Source organism: Dreissena polymorpha, chromosome 6 (genome assembly GCF_020536995.1).
Source record: "Dreissena polymorpha isolate Duluth1 chromosome 6, UMN_Dpol_1.0, whole genome shotgun sequence".
Taxonomy (NCBI): domain Eukaryota; kingdom Metazoa; phylum Mollusca; class Bivalvia; order Myida; family Dreissenidae; genus Dreissena; species Dreissena polymorpha.
The window spans coordinates 77,935,643-77,958,672 of NC_068360.1; the positions used below are offsets into that span (position 1 = coordinate 77,935,643).

Here is a 23,030-nt window from a genome sequence, read left to right on the forward strand (position 1 = left end):
TGATGTCTATAAACATATTCGATAATTACATAAACTAACTTCACTTACAAGTAATTCTGATATCTAGTTCGCGAATCTGTTGAACTGCATTATGGATGTTCTTTCCTTTACATTGATAGACTCCCATATCATATTCACATCGCGCATTCGACAAATGAGCGGATATGGTGTTGTTGTGGGCATCCATTAATAAGCGCTCATCACCTTTCGTATTATTTACAAGTTGTAGTTTTGCTAAAGGGTCGCTGTCAACATCACAGAGAAGCGTCAAAGACTGACTTTCGTTTATGATTATACTTGATGCGAAATTTGACCCGTCGGCATTAAATCGTCTTATGTTAGCAGGATCTAAAATATATACAAACATATGATAACTAAATGTGCGTAATTGTGTACCTCGCCCCTTATGACAATGTCGTCATATGCATGCTTTCTTTATGATACTTTTATGTAGTAAACCTTCATTGTTTACTCACATTGCACATCCACGTAAAATGTTGATTCTGTGTATGCCTCCTGGATGGCACATCCCGTGGGTTCCATAGTGGTGTTGACTCTGCATTTATAGTATCCTTCGTTTGAGAGCTTCACACTCGACAGCGAAAGATTCTGATGAGATCCGATTGTTGAAGTATTTCCGTGGAACCACGTGAATCTCGTCTCCGGTGGGTTTCCAGGCGTGAAGGGACAAGTTACAGAAAACGTTGTGTTCAATAAAACTGTATAATTGCCAACGAACATAGCATATGCTGGTGCTGAAAAAACAAACGAGATTTATTGATATCGTGTAACAGTTGTCGTTAAGCAAAAAATGCATGTTTACTTCAATTATATATTTTTAGAAAAATGCATATAAATAGAACACTTTAAACAAAATAACTTTCTACCTAAGACGTCTAGATGAAAGCTGGACTGATTTGTTCCATTGATAATCCCATCGAATGTTGTGTACATTTCATTATTGGCTATGCACGTGTAGTTTCCACTTTGGTGTCTACTGACGTTGTTGATATAGAAGCCATCATCAATTCCACTATTGACCGGTGTCCATAAGAACTTCGAACCCGGTGCACTATTCGACGTGCATCTGCCCGAGACGGAATGACCACGGATCACCTTAAGATGTTTTGTTTCGGAATACGTTTCACACGTTTGAAAAGTACATTTTGGCGCCTCAGGAGCAACTAAGTATACAAGATAGAAGAAATAATAAAGTGGCAGTTACAAAAGCCAAAGGTCAACTTGACATGCACATTATTTGCCATGCTATTATTAGACATATACTAATCATATATATTACATATTATTTTCAGAAAATTTAAGTTAATCTCATTATTCGAACGATCACATATGATTTGCAAATATTTAAACGAATAGATTCATGGCAAGACTAGAAAAATTGGAAGGAAGCTGATGAACATAACCCTAAAGCATATATTTCTGTCTGACATTGCAAATATACACCTTAACATCCAAGCAATAGTCAACATTGTTTTGAGAATCCACTTCCACTGATTATATATGTATGTAGGAAAGAGCAATACTTACACAATACATTGATGGAAACATTCGAAGAACTTGAAATGTCCCTAGCTTCTATCCCAGTAGGGTCGAGTGTATTTGTTGCAATACACCCAATGGTAGTGTTGTCGACAAAACTGATGTTCCATTTAGTATCGTTTGCAACTATAACACCACTTAATATCCATGAATAACGCGAAGCCGGATTAGAAAAAGCATTGCATCCGAAACTGACCTCTCGACCTTTAATAACGCTTATAGTTTGAATGTTTATGTCTTGATTGGTTTGCCCACGGTGATAGATAGAAAGATTGGTCACTGGATCTATAATGTAACATAATTTTTGGAAATTTTCAAAGCAGCATGCTTATATTTGTTACCATCCTCCTGATATAACCAGGTAGAGACTATAAGCTTTCGTACCATTTAAAACAGACTTTGCGTTTATTACAAAAAACATACTCACATAAAATTTCAAATGCGTAGGAGTCAGTGATATTTCCGTAAACAACACCCCGTGCGAGAGTTGCATTCATTTCATTTACCACTTCAAGTGTGTAGCGATAATTATCGTTTGGCTGCATACGTTGAATTGTTAGCTGTGATCCATTCTGTTTGACATCATAAGGCAGTGTCCATGTATACCGTGAAGGAGGAGGGTTGCTCCTGCTGGTACACGTCATTGTAAAGGATTCATTGACGACAGCCCGTATAATGTTTGATATTATCGGAAAAGTTCCTATATGACAGGACGGAGAAGACGGCGGATCTATTGTAAAAAAGTCGTTCTGAATGCAAGCCAGCAGCCCACGTGCATTGTTCAATAAAAATTGCATAACAATATTTGGTTGTTAGCAAGAGCAATATGCAGTAAGACTTTTCTTATAATTTATGTAGAATCGTAATTTGATTTTATCAAAATGAAATAATGATTAATTTTTTGGATATGTTGCTTAAAAAAAAAGCAAAACAATACAGATTGGCTATGAGCTGTAACCGGAAAGCTGTGTTTTAAAGCAACATACAGTGTTAGTTATTTTAATATACGAGCATATGTCACCTAAGTGGAAAAAATGAATAGGGACACTATTATTGGATAAAGATTTTAAATGATTTTTAAAAGATTTTTCAACTAGACGATACATGGATTAGTTAAATGAATTAAATGACGATGTGATCAGTAAATAATACTGTAATGAATCATTGTTTTATTAGATCTACCGTAGGAGGTACTTTTTGTCTTAAATACTTACATAAAATATTTACAATTAACGCTGTTGTATTTTCAACTGGCATCCTGGATCCACTCGTGAGATCCAACGAACTGGTGGCTCTGCATACTATTTGTTCTTGCTCATTATTTGTTGCAAATGTTAGTGTTATGACCGAGCTGTTAATTAGAGAGCCGTTAAACGTAGTCCACGAAATGTTCGGCACCGGGTTGCCAGACGAGGCACATTCTAGCGTCATGGTACTGTTTAGAATTACAGATATATTTGATGGTACAAATGCCGCATTGTACACTATTGTCGGCTTAGTTGGAACGCCTAGAATAATAAAAACATACAAACATCGTGTAATTGTTTCAGAAGCTTATAGTCTTATAATTCAAATGAACGGAACAAATTTAACTTAAACACGATCCACATTTATATATAATTTAAGGAAAGCTGTATGGTATGCTTGACACGTACATGATATATTTATGATTTTTTTAGTGGACTGTTTGATTATCAAGTGATAAGGGAAATCCGCCAGAACGTGTATTAATATTATGTGTAACTGTGTATTATTTGGATACCATGACAGAGTATCGCGTTCATTGGCACAGGCGGCAGAAAACGTATCAGTCAATTTAAGCAAATAAATTGTATGAAAAAGAGATGAACTTAAGTGGAGCAATATAATATTTCAACAGATAAATTATCTCCAAAATATAACAAACATACTCAACACATTGATCTTCAGAGTCCTGTTAGACATGACTTGTCCAAATCCGTTTGAGGCATTACAATATACTCGAGCGTCTTGATAGTCAAGGGTAGGCGTCATTGTTAGATTGCTTGTCGTCACATCAGCCAATGTTGAACTCCTGCTGTACACAGAGAGGTCAACATCATCACTGTAGTCAGAAGGAGTACTTTTGTCCAAGTACCAGGTGATATTGGGTGCTGGACGTCCGACGGATGATACACAGTGGATGTAGCTTATTGCCACGTTGGGTAGTACGGATATTACTGGCACGTCTGGGGTCAGGGTTGCATATATAACAGGAACTAAAACCACATTTTTAATGCATTAAAAATATCGTAAACGTAGATGCATGTTTTTAACATATTCAAACATATAGTGAATTGTCTTTTAGAAAGTCAATAAACTAACATCCTCATAACCATACAAGTCGAAGTTTTATGTAAACTATACTCGCTACATTAAATATGTGAAGTAACAATTTTTGTTTATGACACTGCTTTTTTCTTTTTCTTCTGATACAGCACTCATTCTAATAAGGAGGATTTAGTTCCGGCGCATATTGGTTAAGCGGTAAAAGCTATACAAAGGTGCTCATTTGGATGTTTATTCAAAATTATTTATATTGTAAGAGTTCAGGATATAGATTCTATTTATTCGTGTGTGTAAGTAATTAAACGAAACGCATTTTTGGTGGAACTTGATTTAAAACAGAAAACAACACATGAATGAACAATGTTTTACCTGTTATTATTAGTGTGACTTCATTACTGAATGTTGCCAGTGAGTTGAGAGTTGAAACCGAACACTTCCACTTGTCTTCATGATTAATTATTTTCAAAGGTTTCAATATGCACGTAAATCCCGTTCCACTGCACACACAAGTCGAGAAATCATCTGGTATGGTAGGTGGTACAAAGGCACAAGCGTTATTAGTGTAACCCATTACAAGGATAAGTGATGAGGTACTATTCCCTACTGGTTGACGAAACCATCTTACAACTGTTGCATTCGGATGTGTGCAGGTTAATTCTAAGGCTTCGTTTACCTTCACCGATGTTGCGTTGGAAGTCAAGACTGGAGCCTGGGCGCCTGGTCCAATAAAATATTGTTATGTAAACACGAATGTTTATGTTATTTACTTGTCGTAACATACCGTCATAATAGGTTGTTTTTTAGCATTTCCAATACATATTTATAGCTGTGAACAAAGATAAATATTTGTATAATCAGTTAATTATATATCACACTTTTGACATAATAATATTAAGATATGTTAACAAGCTTAATTCAACACATTGTTTCACTATAATTTATGTAAATGGTTTTGATCTTGTCATATTCTTACCTATATGATCTATACTAAACACAATGGTCAAAATAATCAATCCACATTTAAGCCACATTTTAATCCAAACCGAGTTTAACACGTCGAAACAATCAAAGCTATACATGTAAACCGTTTGTACCAGTACAATGATCCGACGAGATAAATGTTTTTAGGCTGGGCGCCTAGCAAACGAAAACAGTTGGATGTATACACGTGCAAAATCGAATATTCCAATGCACTTTCGATTAATTATAAATATGTATGTTTATCTATAGAAGCGATCACATCTTTGATATAAATTTATAAAGTATGGATATGTCGCTCTTAATCTTTTCAATATTGTTCAAATGCAATATTTTTCACGGTGCTTTAAAAAAATTACTAGTCATCATTTACCATCATATTAGTCAATCCGATAAGTTAGTCAGTTATTAAGTAATATAAATATTCGTATTAAACCCCCGGGGGGGGGGGTAACTTCCTATATACGGGTATATAGGGGTGTGCCGATTTTATGGGGTGTGTTTTTCGACTAAATTTATAGATATGGGTATGGTTTTGAGCATCGAAGTATAGAAATGCTTATTGAAATCAGAAATAAATTTTCTTGGATATAAATGCGTATAGATTTGAAAGTATCAGTATCAAAATGGGAATGATAAATGTCATTCTTGTATATAAATGGGTATCAAAAAGTAAATTTCAGTAGCGGGAAAGATGCAGAAACTTGATTGTTTTTATGTGAGATTAAAATTCTAGTATGAAATGTTTCCACTTTATCAAATTCTAGTATTGAAATGGGTCCAGTTTATCAAAATTCTTGTATTGAAATGGGTCCACTTTCTCAATGGTATCGTATAAAAAAGGGTATGCTTTTTCAAAAATCTTGTATCAAAATGGGTCTACTTTATCAGAGTTCCGGTATAAAAATGGGTCACATTTCGGAAGTCTCAGCGGGACACCCCTACCCTAAAATTTGTGAAGTTACCACCGCGGAATTAAACCTATAACATGCGTATGATATACTAATTCTAAGATATGTTTATATGTTGGATGCAATAGATGTTTATGTTGACTTGTTGATATTTTTCTGAGTCTTACCTGTGTTACAATTTGACAAAATGGTCACAATTGTAAATCCATATTTTAGCCACATTTTAATGCACAGGAAGAGAAACACGTCACAACACTCAAAGCTATACACGTAAACTATTAACTCTACATGCAGAAAGATTCGACGAGCTAAATGTTGAAGAATATAATTGTATTTACAATGAAACCGTCTGACACATCACAAGTCCGAGAATATAATGAAAAGAAAAAAATAATGTATAGATGATTAGAGACTGCTTAATGCTTTTCATGAAAAGCTGAAATACTAAAATTGAATAAGTTTCAACAGGTCATTTTCATCACCATCTATTTAACATGGTATACAAGTATTACGTTTAAAACAAAACATACATCGGCAATTAAATTATCTAAAAAACTGGAAATTGTTTAATAATTATAACATTTTACTGACCACAATAACGGTATTTATCCATGATATGACCCATATGCATATGATTTTACTTTGTTTCTATCTGAAACTTATGATTCAGGTAGAAACACACGATAACTGTAAATGGCAAACTTACAAAATACTTGTTTATTGTTGAATACATTATTGTTGGTTTGGTCGAGATAAAATAAGTTTATGCTTAATTTGTAAAAACTCAAAATTATTTTTATTCCACTATATGATCGTACTGCTCACATTGTCCGTAGATGGACGGATAAAAATATCTTAACGTGAACGGCATTCAGTGACATGATAAGCTTTTGATCTCAAGAAAACTTACATCTCACCATGCATTTATCAATAATGATGCTTCTGTTTGTCTAGATTTGAGCATAGCAAGAAATGTTTATTCCCTGTGTTCTGCAGGGAAATTAATGGATAGCATTTAACCATGAAATTAATAACAACATCGTGTTGCCAGATTGTTTACATTAAATCACTCTGTTGAAAGAGAATTAATTTCACCATGCTCTTGTTTCCTGCAGCAAATTGAATAGATGTTTGACATTTAAAAAGCTGTTAGAATAAGCTTTGATAGAAAAGCAGTTTTAGTTGAGTTAAAAGTGCAATAGTGTGTTTGTCTTATTTTCCTGAGGTGGATTAAAATAGACCCTGTAGAACACCCTGCCTGTTTCAAAAGGAATGCCTGTTTTGTTATATGTGTGTATATATGCCAATTCGAACGTTTTGATATTCATATTTGGTGTTAGACATTTTATAATCAGTTATAGAGTATGTTTAGATAAGGTCAATATAAACGTTAACATTAAATTTCGTCTTAGTTAGGTTTTGACTCGTGTGTACTAGGGCTAGGTTCAGTCAAAATAAATATTTTAACACATTTAATACAAATTTAGCCACCTCCATTACCCCCAGAGTGGTAATGCGCTAAAAGTTGACATCTCACGAAGCTGGACATAGACTGATCGCACTAGCTATTGTTTCTTTTCACACTGCTTACATGTTTTTAGGCTGTGGTAGAATGTTATTGAGTTGGGTATAACGGACCACTTGCTATAATAAGGTAACTTACTTGCTTGCTGAAGCAGCTGACTTCTCACTTACATTTTTATCGATTTGTAATATCACGAGTATGCTCAAGTCTGAAACGGGAATGTTCATATCTTAAGCAAGCATTCATACTTATTTAATGTATGCCGATAACTCCCCAAAATATGCAATAAATTCATTACACATGATATTTAATTGATATTTTATCTGTAACTGTTTATGGTGGTAGTGATAGAAACTATGCTCATTTTTTATAACAAGTCTGTCGTCAGCTTAAATTGAAATAAAACAATGTAGACAATTTTGACGATATTGACACGTTGATGACAATAGCTAGTTCACTACTGAACTACACAATGCGTATTTCAATAAAATACTGTCTTGCGCCATCCAAAAATAAAATATCAGTGTAATAAATAAGCCTTATAGTGTATAAACAATACTTTTAACTCATAGAAATCGAACTGAAAATACACGACGTACCGAAACAAGAATACAAAATAAAATTCAGTGCCCTTTGATGTCATGCGGTGTATAAACGTTTCGTGTCCATTCTACACATGTTACTTATTATACAAATAGGAAGTGTTTGAGTAGTCTGAGCTGTTAAGACGGGAGCAGAGGCACATCAATAGTTTGTTATGAAAGCTGTGTACTTGTTTGTATGCCGATTGTTTTCTTATTTTATGTAACGCAATTATATTTATGTTAATTTTATTGTGTTTTTTTTTTATTTTCAAGGAATATGACAAGGTTAAATTATTCAGATATTCTCATACGATTTGTCAAATAGTATAAAATTATGTACCATCAAAGTTTATATACGTACTCATATGTTGTTTCGTTTCCGGACAATATATCAAATGCTATTTAAAATTTATGAAAAGCTAGATTTAATTATATTGTACTTTTTTGCATTTCATGTGTACATGCAGCGTAAAAATCATAAAGGTGGATATGTATCTCTTATATAACAAAATGTTTTTGTTTTCTAAATCAGACTATATCCCAAACAGAAGGTAGTAACGAAACATGGACGATTACAAGTATTTCATTACCATTTGGATAGTGACTTCAACTGTTATAACAGGTAATGCTATTTTAACGCGGACCTTTTTTGGATTTCTCAACTTAATAAGGGCCCTTGCTAGAGTCAGAGTCGAGCAAGCATTATCTAAAATTTATTAAAATGCAGGTATTGCAGGTGGCAGTTCGTGTAGCAGTTCTCTGTCTACAGATAATAATGCCTTCGATCTTGGAACAAATGTTACCTTGACGTGTAAAGTGTGCCCTGGTTCTTTGGAAATCACATTTAAACACAACGGTAGTCATATAGCAGATCATTCATTGGATACCCAAATAACGAATACTACACTACATGGCGCTGTTGTAAATGTTCTGGACGGTGGATCAAAGGAGATGAAACTGACAATATTTAACTTCATGCAATCTTCAAATGGTGTTTATTCCTGTTCTACAAGCCCAACGGATGTTGCATCGCTTAATTTAACATACACAGGTAATTATTTAAAAAATCTTGCTTTGGTCAATATGCATGCGGTTCGTAAGTTATTCTTAGTTCCTGCATGTTTAAAAAAAAAAAATAATCATTAGTATTGCGCCGGCCTGTGTTAACCTAGTTTGTAAAACGTGCTGTTCTATCTGAATGTTATTCTGTCATTAATTATCATGGCGTTTGTAACAATTAAAATGGAAAACATGTAAGAGAACGAGAAAATAAGCATCTTTTAAAACATTTTATAATAATACGTAGATATCGCTTCGTTAAACAGCATGGTCTTTCAAAAACATATGTAATAAATAAACATGCTAGGCCTAAAAGAGTATACATTCTTATATCAGCAGTATGTATTAAATTTTGGCTTGAAGTTTTCATTCAGTACTCGACTATTCATTATTCTTTAGTAAGAACTGTTTCGTAACATGCCCAATTAACTTTTTTGTCAAAAATATATTTGCGTTCGTAAAAGTAAACACACATGGTTATAATTTCTCTAAAATGCAAATATTACAGTGTCGACCACATCAGGATCTGCAGATGGTAACAAGTTATTTTGTTATTTTATATTTTATTATCTTACACAAAATATAATATGATATTAATTGACATATGTTCAGCATTTGGATATTCGTCTTTAAAATTGTGCATATTTCTTTTCTTTCCAGCCTCAACATCCACCCAAAGTACTATTACCACAAGTAAACAACCTACATTAATAAATACTACAGAAATCACAGGAACTAACTAACTCTGGATATGTGCACCAAAAGCATTGTTTTTAATAGTAGTCATGCTAGTAACAATCATTATACGTATGATAATACAACGCATGAAAACATAATTTAATTACTGTTAAAGGAACACATGTATTGTGTATTCATTTTAAATAATATATGTTCAGTTTTATTATTTTTCACTTAAAAGCTGTGCATATTTCTTTTTCTTTTCAGCCTCAACATCCACCCAAAGTACAACTACCAAAAGTAAACAACCCACATTTATATTTACTACTGACAACACAGGAACTAACTTACTCTGGATATGTGCACCAATAGCATTGTTTTTAATAGTAGTCATGCTAGTAACAATCATTATACGTATGATAATACAACGCATGATGAAAAACTAATTTAATTATTGTTAAAGGAACTGATGTATTTTGTAAAAATGTTTTGGAAAGCACAAACAATTGATTATGTTTTTCTTTGACTTTTACACACCAATAATGATGTTATTTTTGCCATTTCATTTACACTTTCATCCGCGATTCAACGATTTATCAAACATGAGATTTATTGTGAATGTAAAAAGCAATATATAGATAACATCTTAATGTTAAACATAAGGCACGATTAATAACGACTTAATCAAAAATGAAAATTGTTATGCAAATATCCTTCATAAACACAATTTGAGTATTTTTATTGTAAAATTGAATGCGCTATTAATAACCAGACCACATACTTACAATTTTATTGTCCGAACACATCCTTGTCCAGCTGATACTGTTCATTTGATAATGACAATATTTAAATAAAAAATTATATTCATTTATATTTATGTCTTTGTTTTTTAGGATTGATCTCTTAAGCCGGTAACGGAATTTTACGCACCGACGTTATGATTATGCAAAATAATTATGCAAATATCGCCTAGGTTAAACGTAAAACAGTTTTCAAATATTATATAAACTTTACTTATTTATATCCAGTTGCAAACGTCTTATTAATGGCACAATCTGATCAATTTTCTTTTCAAAAAGCATTGCATGAAATTTGTTTTTCAGTACGCATGTCTGTATAATTTTTTAAAGGATTTCTTACTTCATGCAATTATTGTATTAATGAGCAGGTACTATATTAATGTTTTTTTTTCTGCATGAATTCGAATAAAAATGAATAGGTCATATATTAATGTATATCTAATCTGGTCAACAGCGCTGAGCATAGGTGGGATTATTGGAATTGTCATTGGATGCCTTGCCTTGCACTGGTATGCATTGGAGCAAGCATCTTGATATATCTCAAACATACAGGTAACACCTAGTTTCATGTCAGTAAATATAAGTTTATATTATATGCACTAACTAAAGTTAGATGTTAATTAAAATCCTTTCTTGAAATATGTGTGATATTGCAGCAAAATAGTATGGATCTACTTGTTATTATATATTTTCACAGGCATATGGATTAGCAGCCATCAAATCAACGGTTAAGAAATAAAAAGAACTCATCGACATGGACATGTGTTTTCTAAAAACTGATACACGCGGTTAATTATTTAAGATACCAACTTCGATGTTAAGATACAATAATGCTGTTCAATTATGCCCATAAACTATTGCTACTTGTGTTTGAACTACACTCATAGATGTGAGTAGATACTGACTGATGAGAAAAAACATACACTTTCTTTTATGATATATGTGTTAAACAGTGTCAATTATCTCTACTGCTTTGATAAATGGTTTCTCAATATTATTCAGAGTGTTATTAAATTTTAACAAAAAACTAACAAATGGTTAGAGTGTTATGAATCGTTGATCGTTTTAACGCATCGAACAGCTGCTACTATTACTTAAAATGCGTTTAAAAGACAAAACGAAATAAAAAATAACTGATATATTTTATAATAGATTACATACGTTAATACAAGTTTATTTCACCCAACTTCAATTGAAGTTTTTCGCGAGTATAATAGGCACAATTATTTTCAATGTTAAGATTTTGACTAAATGCATGAAAAGTTTGACCTAAAACACTAGATATGTATGAAGTTTTATATGTAAATACAGCATCGGTTACATATTACTGAATTGTTACGCATACTGCATTTGCGACATATCTCACAATTGTCTTCGACGAAAATATACACACTACACAAACATATACATGCTGCAACATTTACTGCGAAATAGAGACAAACACAAACTAAGTTGTATAACATTGGTGAAGAAACATTGCAACTTTGAACAAGTACAACAATAGGCTCTTTTTGTGTTCGACCTAAAACTGTTGAATACTTCGGAGTGCACTGTTAACACAGTTTATCGATATGCATACAATATTCAAGTTGCTCTTCAGTATTGATTGTCAGACAGTCTGACCTAGATTTCTGCTATCAGGATGCACGCGAGGTGATCATGTATTCAATGTGTACACAGGGTTGCTTAGCGAAGAGGAAGTATTGAATAATAAACGCTCAGTCATTCACGAAGCCAATGTAGACTGGCGGCTTACGTTATTATCCCCCGCCATAGGCGGAGGGATATTGTTTTGGCGTTGTCTGTCCGTCCGTCCGTCTTTCCGTCCGTCTTTCCGTCCGTCCGGAGCCATATTTTGGAATTGCTTTGGCGGATTTCATTGAAAATTGGTATGAATATATATATGGATAAGAGGATGATGCACGCCAAATGTCATTGTACACCATCTGTTAATAACGGAGTTATGGCCCTTTGTATCTTGAAACAATGCTTTTTTGAGTGTCAAATATAACACTTCTGTGTCCTGAAGCATATTGGCGGGGGATTTCAATTCAACGAATTTGCTTCTTGTTATTAAATTGACATGAATAGCATCCATTTAATAAGTGCTATGAAGAGTTTCCATAACGTTTAAACAGTTTTAATTTATTAAATTTTAACAATTTTGAAAATTATTTTCGAAATAATTTGCTTTTGTTTTCTTACTAGCTTATAACAAATAATCTGGAATATACTTTTGATGCATGTAATATCCCTAATCATCCTAGTTAATCAGCAAACAAAAGTCAAGATAAATAGCAATAACTGGTAAAAATAGTTAGAAGTCACGTTTGCTTATTAATATTCATTTTGAATGTGGAAATATGTATCCAAAATTACATTCCGTACCTGTATATTATTTTTTTGGAGGGGGGGGGGGGACGGTACTCATACTTCAAGACAATAGCGTTTGTGTAACAGTGTTGTATTTATCGTTCATCTATAAAAACGATAAATGTAAGTATTAGGTTAGCGATTAAACTACCGAAAAATGTAAAACAAAATAGATGTGATGCAGATCGTAAATATGTTTTATCTACATAACACGACAAAGCTCTACAGCTAAAAGACTCTGACATATCATAATATTGAAGATATGGACCAGGCTACGTTCTAATGAGTAAACAAAGTACTTAAACTGTTGTCGTAAACATGTCATATGGTATGTCATATGGTATAAAATAGTTGAGGTGCTCTATGCACAATGTGGATTTTCAAAGATTTTTTAAATCTTGCACACACAAGTATTCAATGCGACCTGCACTGGACTATGTGATGCTTAATTTGTTAGATTTTTAATAGATTTACACTTCAACTTTTTCATTGTTTAACTAATACTTGATATATGTATTTACTAGATAAATGTCATTAGTTTAGTTTTAAACTTATTTATTTTAGCTCGATTGCATAGAAAAAGCCTAAGGCTTATTTTAAACGCACTCGAGTCCGTTTCCTGGTACTAGAACCAGTACTTGGTGTCTATTGGGAAAATTTAAAGAACGCTCCCACAGTAGGGAACAAACCCATGACCTCCAGATCGCTAGGCGGACACCATATCCACTACACCACTTTGACATTGAAACCGACTTCTAAGGATTCTAAATTTTATAAAACAATACTAGCTTGTTTAAGAAAAACACCACATTGATTTAGAATGATTTGGTCTTTTTACCTAAAGACATTTTATCGGAAGAGACTTACAAGTAATACGTACTCGTACTGAATACGTACACACGATAAAGCCGTATCGTTTTTTAAGAAATGTAATTCGCGAAACATGTACACCATAAAAACGCTATGCATTCTCGGCAAACCAAACATATCTGTTTGATTATAGCTACACATTTATTTTTATTCTTGATTTAGGGAATATTTGTATATACAATTCGATACTGGTTACGCTTTTGTCGATTTAAAATATGGTGAAATAATAGATACATGCATTTTTTTTCTTTCTATTATAAAAATCATAAAGATAATAAACATGACATTCAAACATTATACAGGTGTTTACTAAAAGTCCATGTTCACTTGTTGTAAGACAACGTCGTGTTTTTTAGATAAAACGGGTATATCTACATATGTATTCAAAACATGCGCGAGTTAGAATTGAACACGAGCATTTAATATTCCAAACTATATAGTCACAATGAACACATACATTACAATGATATTATTTTTCAACAATTGTTGTGTTTCTTGCATGTACGAACTAGCGCATTACAATTCAATTAGGCAACCATTATTAAACATGTCTTAAGTAACGTTTCTCGAAAATCAAATGAGCGACTTTATGCGGAAGAAGACAAAGCAGGCAGGGAAATCAGTAGTTTGTTATGAAGTCAATTGAAATTAGTTCCCTTTATTTGTTTACGACATTTTGAATAGAAGAAACCACGAGCCATCCGAAGCTTCTAATAATTATAATCGTGCTGTACATGGCTAAATACTTAGGATACAACTTTCGAAACTACGAAAAAAACACCGTTTCACCAATTTGAAACCAACTTTAGGTCTGGAGATACGCTTGCTGCATATGGCGTACTACCCGTTTTCACACAGCTCGTTTCATGCCTTGCTTTGCTGCATTCTTGAATTCATTAATGAGGTATGATTGTGTTTGATTGATCAATACTGCATATAACGTGTAACTCGGGGAAAAACAAACGCAATCAAAACTTAATCGAAATTTATCTAATCTTAACAATGCTAACGAGTATCTTAGGGTTTTAAGTCAAACACTTTGAACGCCCGATATGCATGGGCCAATTTGATAAATTTACGTTCAAAGAATGTTTTGTAATTAACATAACAGTCCATGCAATGTATAGTATTGTTTGGTAGGGTTTTTATACTAAAAGATGTTGATTATGGAATCTAGAACAAGAAATATTAATGGTTATTTCTTATATATATGAACATCGCTCTTTAAAATGTAAATACCTATTGTGATCAGTAGAACATAAATCTGCACTTCGTTTTAGTAATGTTTAATATGGTTATTTCTCATTAGACGCAATTGCTATGCGTATTTTCAATATCTACTTAAAACCCTATGCATATTTTGTTGATGTTTAATATTAAAGATTTCGTCAAATTGCCTATGTATTATTCTATCGGTTCTCACAAAAAATAAATATAATTTTTATTTTCAAACACATAACACGCTGTTATCTTCACTATGTTTATTTAAAAAAAAAACTATAAACCATATGCGCTTAAAACATTAATCGACCAAGGACACCATTAAAAAATATAGGCCTAATACCGAACACAAAACTATTAACTAGTCTGACCTCAGCCAATCCATTATGCTTCATTACATATTAAAACATATTTGAATTAAACACTCGATCTTAAATTAAACTTTATTTTAGCTCGATTGCTACGAAATTTTAATTCGTATTGAAACGCTCTCAAAACCATTTCCTGAGTAGAACCAGTACTTGATGACTTTTAGGGAGCTCTAAAGAATTCTCCTCTCGGTCGCTTGGCTGACACCATATTATTAACGCTACTACGACCTAATACATAAACATCATATCGTATATGTTTCATGTACTTAAGCTACTGACAGCAGTTAAGTATGAAAACTTTACACAAAGAGCCAGGATGGTATCGATAGTTATGGCGTTGTACAATGCACACCTTTCAAATAAAATAAATTTACGTATGAACTTTCATGTAGACACCTCTGATATATTTCGAGTAATGTCCTAGACAGGCATTCCGAATGTCCGAAAGAAAACTTTATCCTAGTTTAAGCCTCTCTGACATTTTTGTTGTGCTGACGTTTAATGATAACTCGATTGTTGAAGTCATCAACGATTTTTTTTCGTGATTTATATATGGTTGCTATAAGAAAAGTGTACTAGCAAAACACTAATATGTGTAATAGTTTTAACTTATTTATACATTAAATAAGCATTATGAATTATTTTAAACAGAAAAATCAGATAAAATGAAACCAAAATGTGCCTTTCCTGATGTTCGTACACGGGACGTCTAATAAACAATGCGAGCTCGCAATCCTTTTACCTTAGTTAGTAATGATCGTTACAAAATTATCGATAAAAATCGCTACACGCTTTAAGTTATAAATTTGCCGATTTCAATTGATGATTATCCATAAACGAACATACATTTTTTAACATTTTCATAACCAAGGAGGGTTTATTCGCTTACTTGAATAAAATGTTTACACTATGTTTCGATTCCACGCGACTTTTCACATTTAAAATATCATTTTGCCCAACCGTAAACAAGTTCTATATGGCATATCAACACTGCGTTAGTTAGCAATTTGAAACACAATTGTGCTATAAAGAGATAGGACGAGCAATTCAATAAACCCAATGAAGACTCGTTAAACTCATTATAAACTCATTGCTTTTCGAACTCGTTTAAATAATGCCTCTTTAACATACCATGATGTCGCAATACAATGTTCAACCGGTGTTACCGTAGGAGATTTGGTAAAAGCCAAACATTTAGTACGGTACAGTAAAATACATATCGGGTACCAGGGTTACAAAACAATTGGCTGCTTGTATACACACACGTGTAGAGTTTCATTTATGCATAGTTTGCAAAGCAAGTCATTCACTGAATTTGGCAATTATATTCAATTACAACCTTTACACTCAATGATTTTGTTCAACCTCAAATAAAATCGTAATATCTCTTCCGCGTTCAGCGCGTTATGAATTCAAGTGAATAAGGCTCGGAGCTGTTCAAATATCGTTTGGTTCTTGGTTCTGGTTGTTGCCACAATAATCTAGTAAAAATAAAATTAATGTTCCGCCTTCAAAGTCAACACTACTATTCATTATGCAAACCAGTTAAGACCTTTAAAAGAAATCTCTCAATTCGATATATTAATTTAATAACAAATTTGTTTAACAAAACCGAACGTGATGAATGATAATGAGCTTGAATAAGAAAAATCCTAGTCTTTTTCAATTGTAAAATAACTGGAAAGAGTTTCAAAAACCAGATTAATTACTTTTCTAAGACCAGTTTAATTGATTTTCATATTCAAAATATTAAGTTATGAGAATTGAAATGGCTTGCTTTCAAATCGTAACCTATTAAATGACTTCCAAATTCGAAATTCACTCACTGGCTACGAGTATTTACTTAATCAGTCGCTTAATAGTCTCAGATCAATAACTTGCATACAAGTCATAACGTACTTATAGGTTAACGAGGTGCGACTCAATCACATGCGTTCTAGTCCTAATTCTCGCATTGGCTTTTGAGTCTCACGGACTTATAAGTCGTAACGTTCTAACACGCTACCGAGTCTTAACTCAAAAGCTAACTATCCTATTACCGGTGTACCCGAATTACCGGTGATGTTTGTAAATACGCTACTACGTTACAACGTCCGTCGGAGACTGTTTACTATTTTTGCCGGTAGCTGTCAAAACGAGAAATACTTTAATAAATAATGTATTTTCTTCGGGTAAGTAGGTATTGAAACACGAATGCCCATGCATTGGTTGATCGATCATTTTGAAAAGTCCGTCTGCAAATGTTTACATAGTAGGGTAGACAACAGGTGCGCGTTTACATTCCCGGTTGTTCACACCTTTCTTTTCATTACTGAGCGAAACTTCTCAATTGTCATGAAGATCCTAATTATTGAAATGATTATTCTACCAAAGATTTAAAGGTAAGTTAAAACATCTTTTGTCTTGTTTAGTTTCAGTTTCCACATGTGAAAAAGAAAAAGCGTCAGTATGACTCAAACCAGCTATTTATTGCATATAAACAAGTTAAAGAAAATGACACTTCAGATAGGAAAGCTGGTAAAATGTTTGGTGTACCTGAAAGTACTCTAAGGGACATAACTCTAGGTCTGCAACCTGTACCAGAAAGAGATACATTTCTAATCATCTCTGGCCCATCCCCTGTATTGACATTAGGTGAAGGGGTTGAACTTGTTGAGCATGTTTCATACATGGCTAGTATTGGTTACGGGTATAGCCGGGCTGAATTTATCAATATTGCAACTGATTGTGCAGTGTCTCTTAGTCGGAAAGTGCCAACAGATCCCCCTTTTGGTAAATCTTGGTTTTAATGTTTCAAGAGACGTCATAAACAGTTGACATTGGCAAAGCCTCAAAAGTTGCCACTACTTTGTGCCAAATGCACTTCAAATGAAGTCCTTGATAACTATTTCAATGAGCTTAATGATGTTTAGTCAAGTATGATTAACAATCAAACCAGAAAATCTTTTTAACATTGATGAAACAGGAGTACTCATGGAACATAATCCTAATAATGTAATATGTTTAAAGTACACTAAACCACAGGCTATAACATCGAATCGTGGTAAAACAGAACATAGATGTTGTCAAAACAACAAAGAAAACAACTAAGGCGAAAACAAGTAAAATTTCCGAAAAAACAAAAACAAAAACAAACTTACATTCCAACAAACATAGTGAGTCTCCACAAGTAAGCACCTATGGACTTAATGCACCTAACATTGATGATTGTGTCTCCGAACTGACTGATGATGAGGCTGACAGCACTCCATGTTGTGTATGTGGCAACACCTCACCAGATGCAATAAACTTAATTTACACATTAGAAATTATTCAGTGGGGTAAATGTGACAAATTGAGCCATTGGACTCATCTAAAATATTGTACTCCAGTGCGGTGATTGAGGAGAAATTCTACATTCCTGTGCCCTCATTGTGAAAATGAAAGCTTATTAACATAACACTAATTCCTTTGTAATAGGACTGATTTTCTCCCTTTTAATTAATTATTTCCCTTTTTGTTATTAAAAACTTTAATATAATGTTGTTTAAGGGGTTGATGTATTTTTCGTGTTGGGTGGGTGTTTCTTAGACTTAAATTCTAGTTGAGGGTGGGAGTGGGTTTGTTTGTACATTGTTATATTTTTGACATTCATATATTGTTTATAGTCTGTAATCTGGGAAGTCATCTTCCATTGAAGGAGTCATTGCTCCGACTTAGGAACAACGCCTTACAAAGGTAATATTTGAATCCAGAATTCCACTTTATAGACAATTCCCAGCTTAATATTGAATAGAGTATTAATAAAGGGTTATTTCACTTATTTCAATTTTGCGTTGACTTACTCTCAAAAGCCTTATTTAGGTTTAATAGTTAAATTGGACCCGAGACTATTACACCTTTTTAATGTCATTTATTGTTTGAAAATTGATCACAACATGTTTTAATCTTTAATATTTTGTTTGTTTATATTTGACAATATGGAAGTTTAGTTCAGTACACTGTGATTTTCTGAAAATGTGTTTGTCTGAGTGAATATTATGTCATCATCGGTAATAGAAGTAAACAGTAGAAACCAAAATGGCGGATAGTGACCTACTTCTGTGATGGATTAAAATGAGTTTTCGTTAACATATAAGGTACGTTTCGTGTTAGCTTGAGGAAAAACGAATGCTTCTGATAATTACATGATTGTTTTTACAGAGGTTGCATTTAATATTATCTATTTACATATGAATGCTTACGTCACCGGTAATATGGGTGCCCATGATACAAGTCGGTCGTAAATATGTCCTTTAAATGAATTGTCAAAAGTTTGTTACAGTAAATAACACAGTTTTTATTAAAAAGCATAAGCATGAATTACATTTACACAGATTCAAATCTTCTTTTCATGCGATTATTGGACTCTATTTATTCAAATATTCGCGGGCGTATGTGCTGTGTCAGCTTGTTTACATTTAACTAACATTTAACTCGTCGGGATCTGTGTACTGGTGGACTACACGGTTTACATGTATATCTTTGAGTATATCGACGTGTTAAGATCCGTGTGCATAAAGATGTGGTTGAAATGTGGATTGATAATTTTTAACCAGGTTTTCCGAAGGAAAAAACTGGTTATTAGATTGGCGAATGCGGGCGGGCTGGCTGGCGGGCTGGCGGGCTGGCGGGCTGGCGGGCGGGCGGAACAAGCTTGTCCGGGCTATAACTATGTCATTCATTATGAGATTTTAAAATCATTTGGCACATTTGTTCACCATCATGGGACGGTGTGTCGCACGAAAGAATCACGTCAATATCTCCAATGTCAAGGTCGCCACGACTAAAAATAGATTTCTTTTAAAACAAACTTACAAAGGGGGTTAATTTTGTTTGTTCATTTCAAAAGTTCAGTTTGAGTTGTCTCCCTTTATCAGATTTTTATTACAATGAAAACCTGGTTTTGTGACAATTTTGTCCCTTGTTTGAATATGTATCATATAGGTAAGAATTTATGACAACATAAAACAACTTAACATAAACTATGTATTGAATCTGAAATGTAAACATATCTTAATATTATTATGTCAAAAACTTGTATACGAATATTTATCTTCGTTCGCCATTATAAATATGTATTAGGAATGTTTTCAATAAAGCCAAACAAAATGATATATCAATTCTTCTTTGTGGGGTTAAACTATACTGATGGTATACCTTGAAGAGTAAATACCATAAAACACATTGCGTAAACATGCATTGGAACATACTTTTAAACGTTTTGCGACACATTCATACTTAATATATTATTATAAAAGAAGTAAACGCTTATATGTATAATCATATGCATCTATAATTATCGAAACTGCTCAAGAACTAAAAACATAAATAAATAAGGTTGCATAAAACTGTTTTTGTTTGCTAGGCGCCCATGCTCCAGTTTTGACACCCAACGCAACATCGATTAAGGTTGACGATTCCTTACAATTAACCTGCACACATCCGACTGCAACAGTTGTAAAATGGTATCATGAATCAGCAGGGAATAGTACCTCTTCACTTATCCTTGTAATTGGTTACACTAATAACGCTTATACCTTTGTACCACCTACCATACCAGATGTTTTGCGACTTGTGTGTGCAGCGGAACGGCATTTACGTGTATATTGAGACCTTTGAAAATAATTAATCATGAAGACAAGAGGAAGTGTTCGGTTTCAATCAACACACAAGCAACATTTAGTAATGAAGTCACACTCATAATAACGGGTAAAACATTGTTCATTCATGTGTTGTGTTCTGTTTTAAATCAAGTTGCACCAAGAATGCGTTTCGTTTAATTACTTACACACACGTATAAAAATGATCTATATCCTGAACATTTACAATATAAATAATTTTGAATAAACATCCAAATGAGCACCTTTGTATAGTTTTTACCACTTAACCAAAATGCGCCGGCACAAAATCTTCCTAATTATAAGGAGTGCTGTATCGAAAGAAAAAGAAATAATCAGTGTCACGAACAAAAATTATTACTTCACATATTTCATGTCGTGAGTAAAGTTTACATAAAACTTCGACTTGTATGGTTATGAGGATGTTAGTTCATTAACGTTATAAAAGAAAATTCATTATATATTGGAATATATTAGAAAAATGCATCTACTTTTACGATCTTTTTAATGCATTCAAAATGTGGTTTTAATTCCTGTAGTATATGCAACCCTGACCCCAGACATACCAGTAATATCCGTCCTACCCAACGTGACAATCAGCTACATCCGCTGTGTATCATCCGTCGGACGTCCAGCACCCAAAATCACCTGGTACTTGGACAAAAGTACTCCTTCTGACTACAGTGATGATGTTTACCTCTGTGTGAATAGCAGCAGTTCAACACTGGCTGATGTGACGACAAGCAGTCTGACACTGACGCTTACCATTGACTATCAAGATGCACGTGTATATTGTAATGCCTCAAACGGATTTGGACAAGTCATGTCTAACAGGACTCTGAACATCAATGTGTTGAGTATGTTGTTATTATATATTTTGGAGATAAGTTATCTGTTTAAATATTATATGGCTCCACTGAAGTTCACCTCTTGTTCATACTCTTCAATTGCTTTGATTGAATGATACGGTTTTTGCCGCCTGTGACAATGAACGCGATACTCTGTCATGGTACCCAAATAACACATAGTTTACACATAATAATACACGTACTGGCGGATTTCCCTTATCATGTGATAATCAAACAGCCCACTAAAATCATAAATAGATTATGTACGTGTAAAGCTTACATACAGCATTCCGTAAATTATTTATAAATGTGGATCGTGTTTAAGTAAAATTTGTACCGTTCATTTAAATTATACGACTATAAGCATCTTAAACAATTACACGATGTTTGTATGTTTTTATGATTCTTGGCGTTCCAACTAAGCCGACAATAATGTACAATACGGCATTTGTACCATCAAATATATCTGTAATTCAAAACAGTACCATGACGCTAGAATGTGCCTCGTCTGGCAACCCGGTGCCGAACATTTCGTGGACTACATTTAACGGCTCTCTAATTAACAGCTCGGTCATAACACTAACATTTGCAACAAGTAACGAGCAAGAACAAATAGTATGCAGAGCCACCAATTCGTTGGATCCAACGAGTGGATCCAGGATACCAGTTGAAAATACAATTGCGTTAATTGTGAATATTTTATGTAAGACAGAAAGTATCTCCTACGGTAATAAGAAACTGATTCATTACAGTATAATTTACTGATCACATCGTCATGTAATTCATTTAACTAATTCATTTATCATCTAGTTGAAAAATCTTTTAAAAATCATTTAAAATCTTTATCAGGAAATGTTGTCCTTCTTCATTTTGTTCCGCTAAGGTGACATATGCTCGTATATTAAAATCACTAACACTATTTTTTGCTTTAAAATAGAGTTTTCCGGTTACAGCTCATAGCCAAACTGTTTTGCCTTGTTTCTTACGCAACATACCCGAAAATTAATCATTATTTCATTTTGATCAAATAAAAAAACGATTCTACAAAATTATAAGAAAAGTCTTACTGCATATTGCTCTTGCTAACAACCAAAGATTGTTATGCAATTTTATTGACCAATTCATGTGATGTGCTGGCTTGCATACAGAACGACTGTTTTTTTCAATAGATCCGCCGTCTTCTCCGTCCTGTCAAATAGTAACCTTTCCGATAATATCATACATTATACGGGCTGTCGTCAATGAACCATTTACAATGACGTGTACCAGCAGAAGCAATCCTCCTCCTTCACGGTATACATGGACG

General features: G+C 33.4%; 1 protein-coding gene and 1 long non-coding RNA gene across 8 annotated transcripts in view; both read left to right on the forward strand.

Moving 5' to 3' along the window:
• The first annotated feature begins 7,970 nt into the window (after positions 1–7,970).
• Positions 7,971–23,030, forward strand: part of LOC127835255 (uncharacterized) — a 65,998-nt gene continuing 50,938 nt past the window's right edge. For 2 of the 7 annotated variants that reach the window (XM_052361595.1, XM_052361591.1), the window contains exons 1-3: positions 7,985–8,059; positions 8,398–8,487; positions 8,593–8,916. In XM_052361595.1, coding sequence (XP_052217555.1) covers positions 8,430–8,487; positions 8,593–8,916 — 382 coding nt within the window. In that variant the 5' untranslated portion in view covers positions 7,985–8,059; positions 8,398–8,429. Of the gene's footprint in view, positions 8,086–8,397; positions 8,488–8,592; positions 8,917–23,030 lie in introns of all 7 variants that reach the window. The other 5 variants (XR_008028432.1, XR_008028429.1, XM_052361594.1 and 2 more) reach the window with 4 other exon arrangements.
• Positions 9,429–11,440, forward strand: LOC127835256 (uncharacterized). Its single transcript, XR_008028434.1, has 5 exons — positions 9,429–9,459; positions 9,585–9,617; positions 9,870–9,902; positions 10,857–10,954; positions 11,100–11,440. It is a non-coding gene; the product is annotated as an uncharacterized LOC127835256 (long non-coding RNA).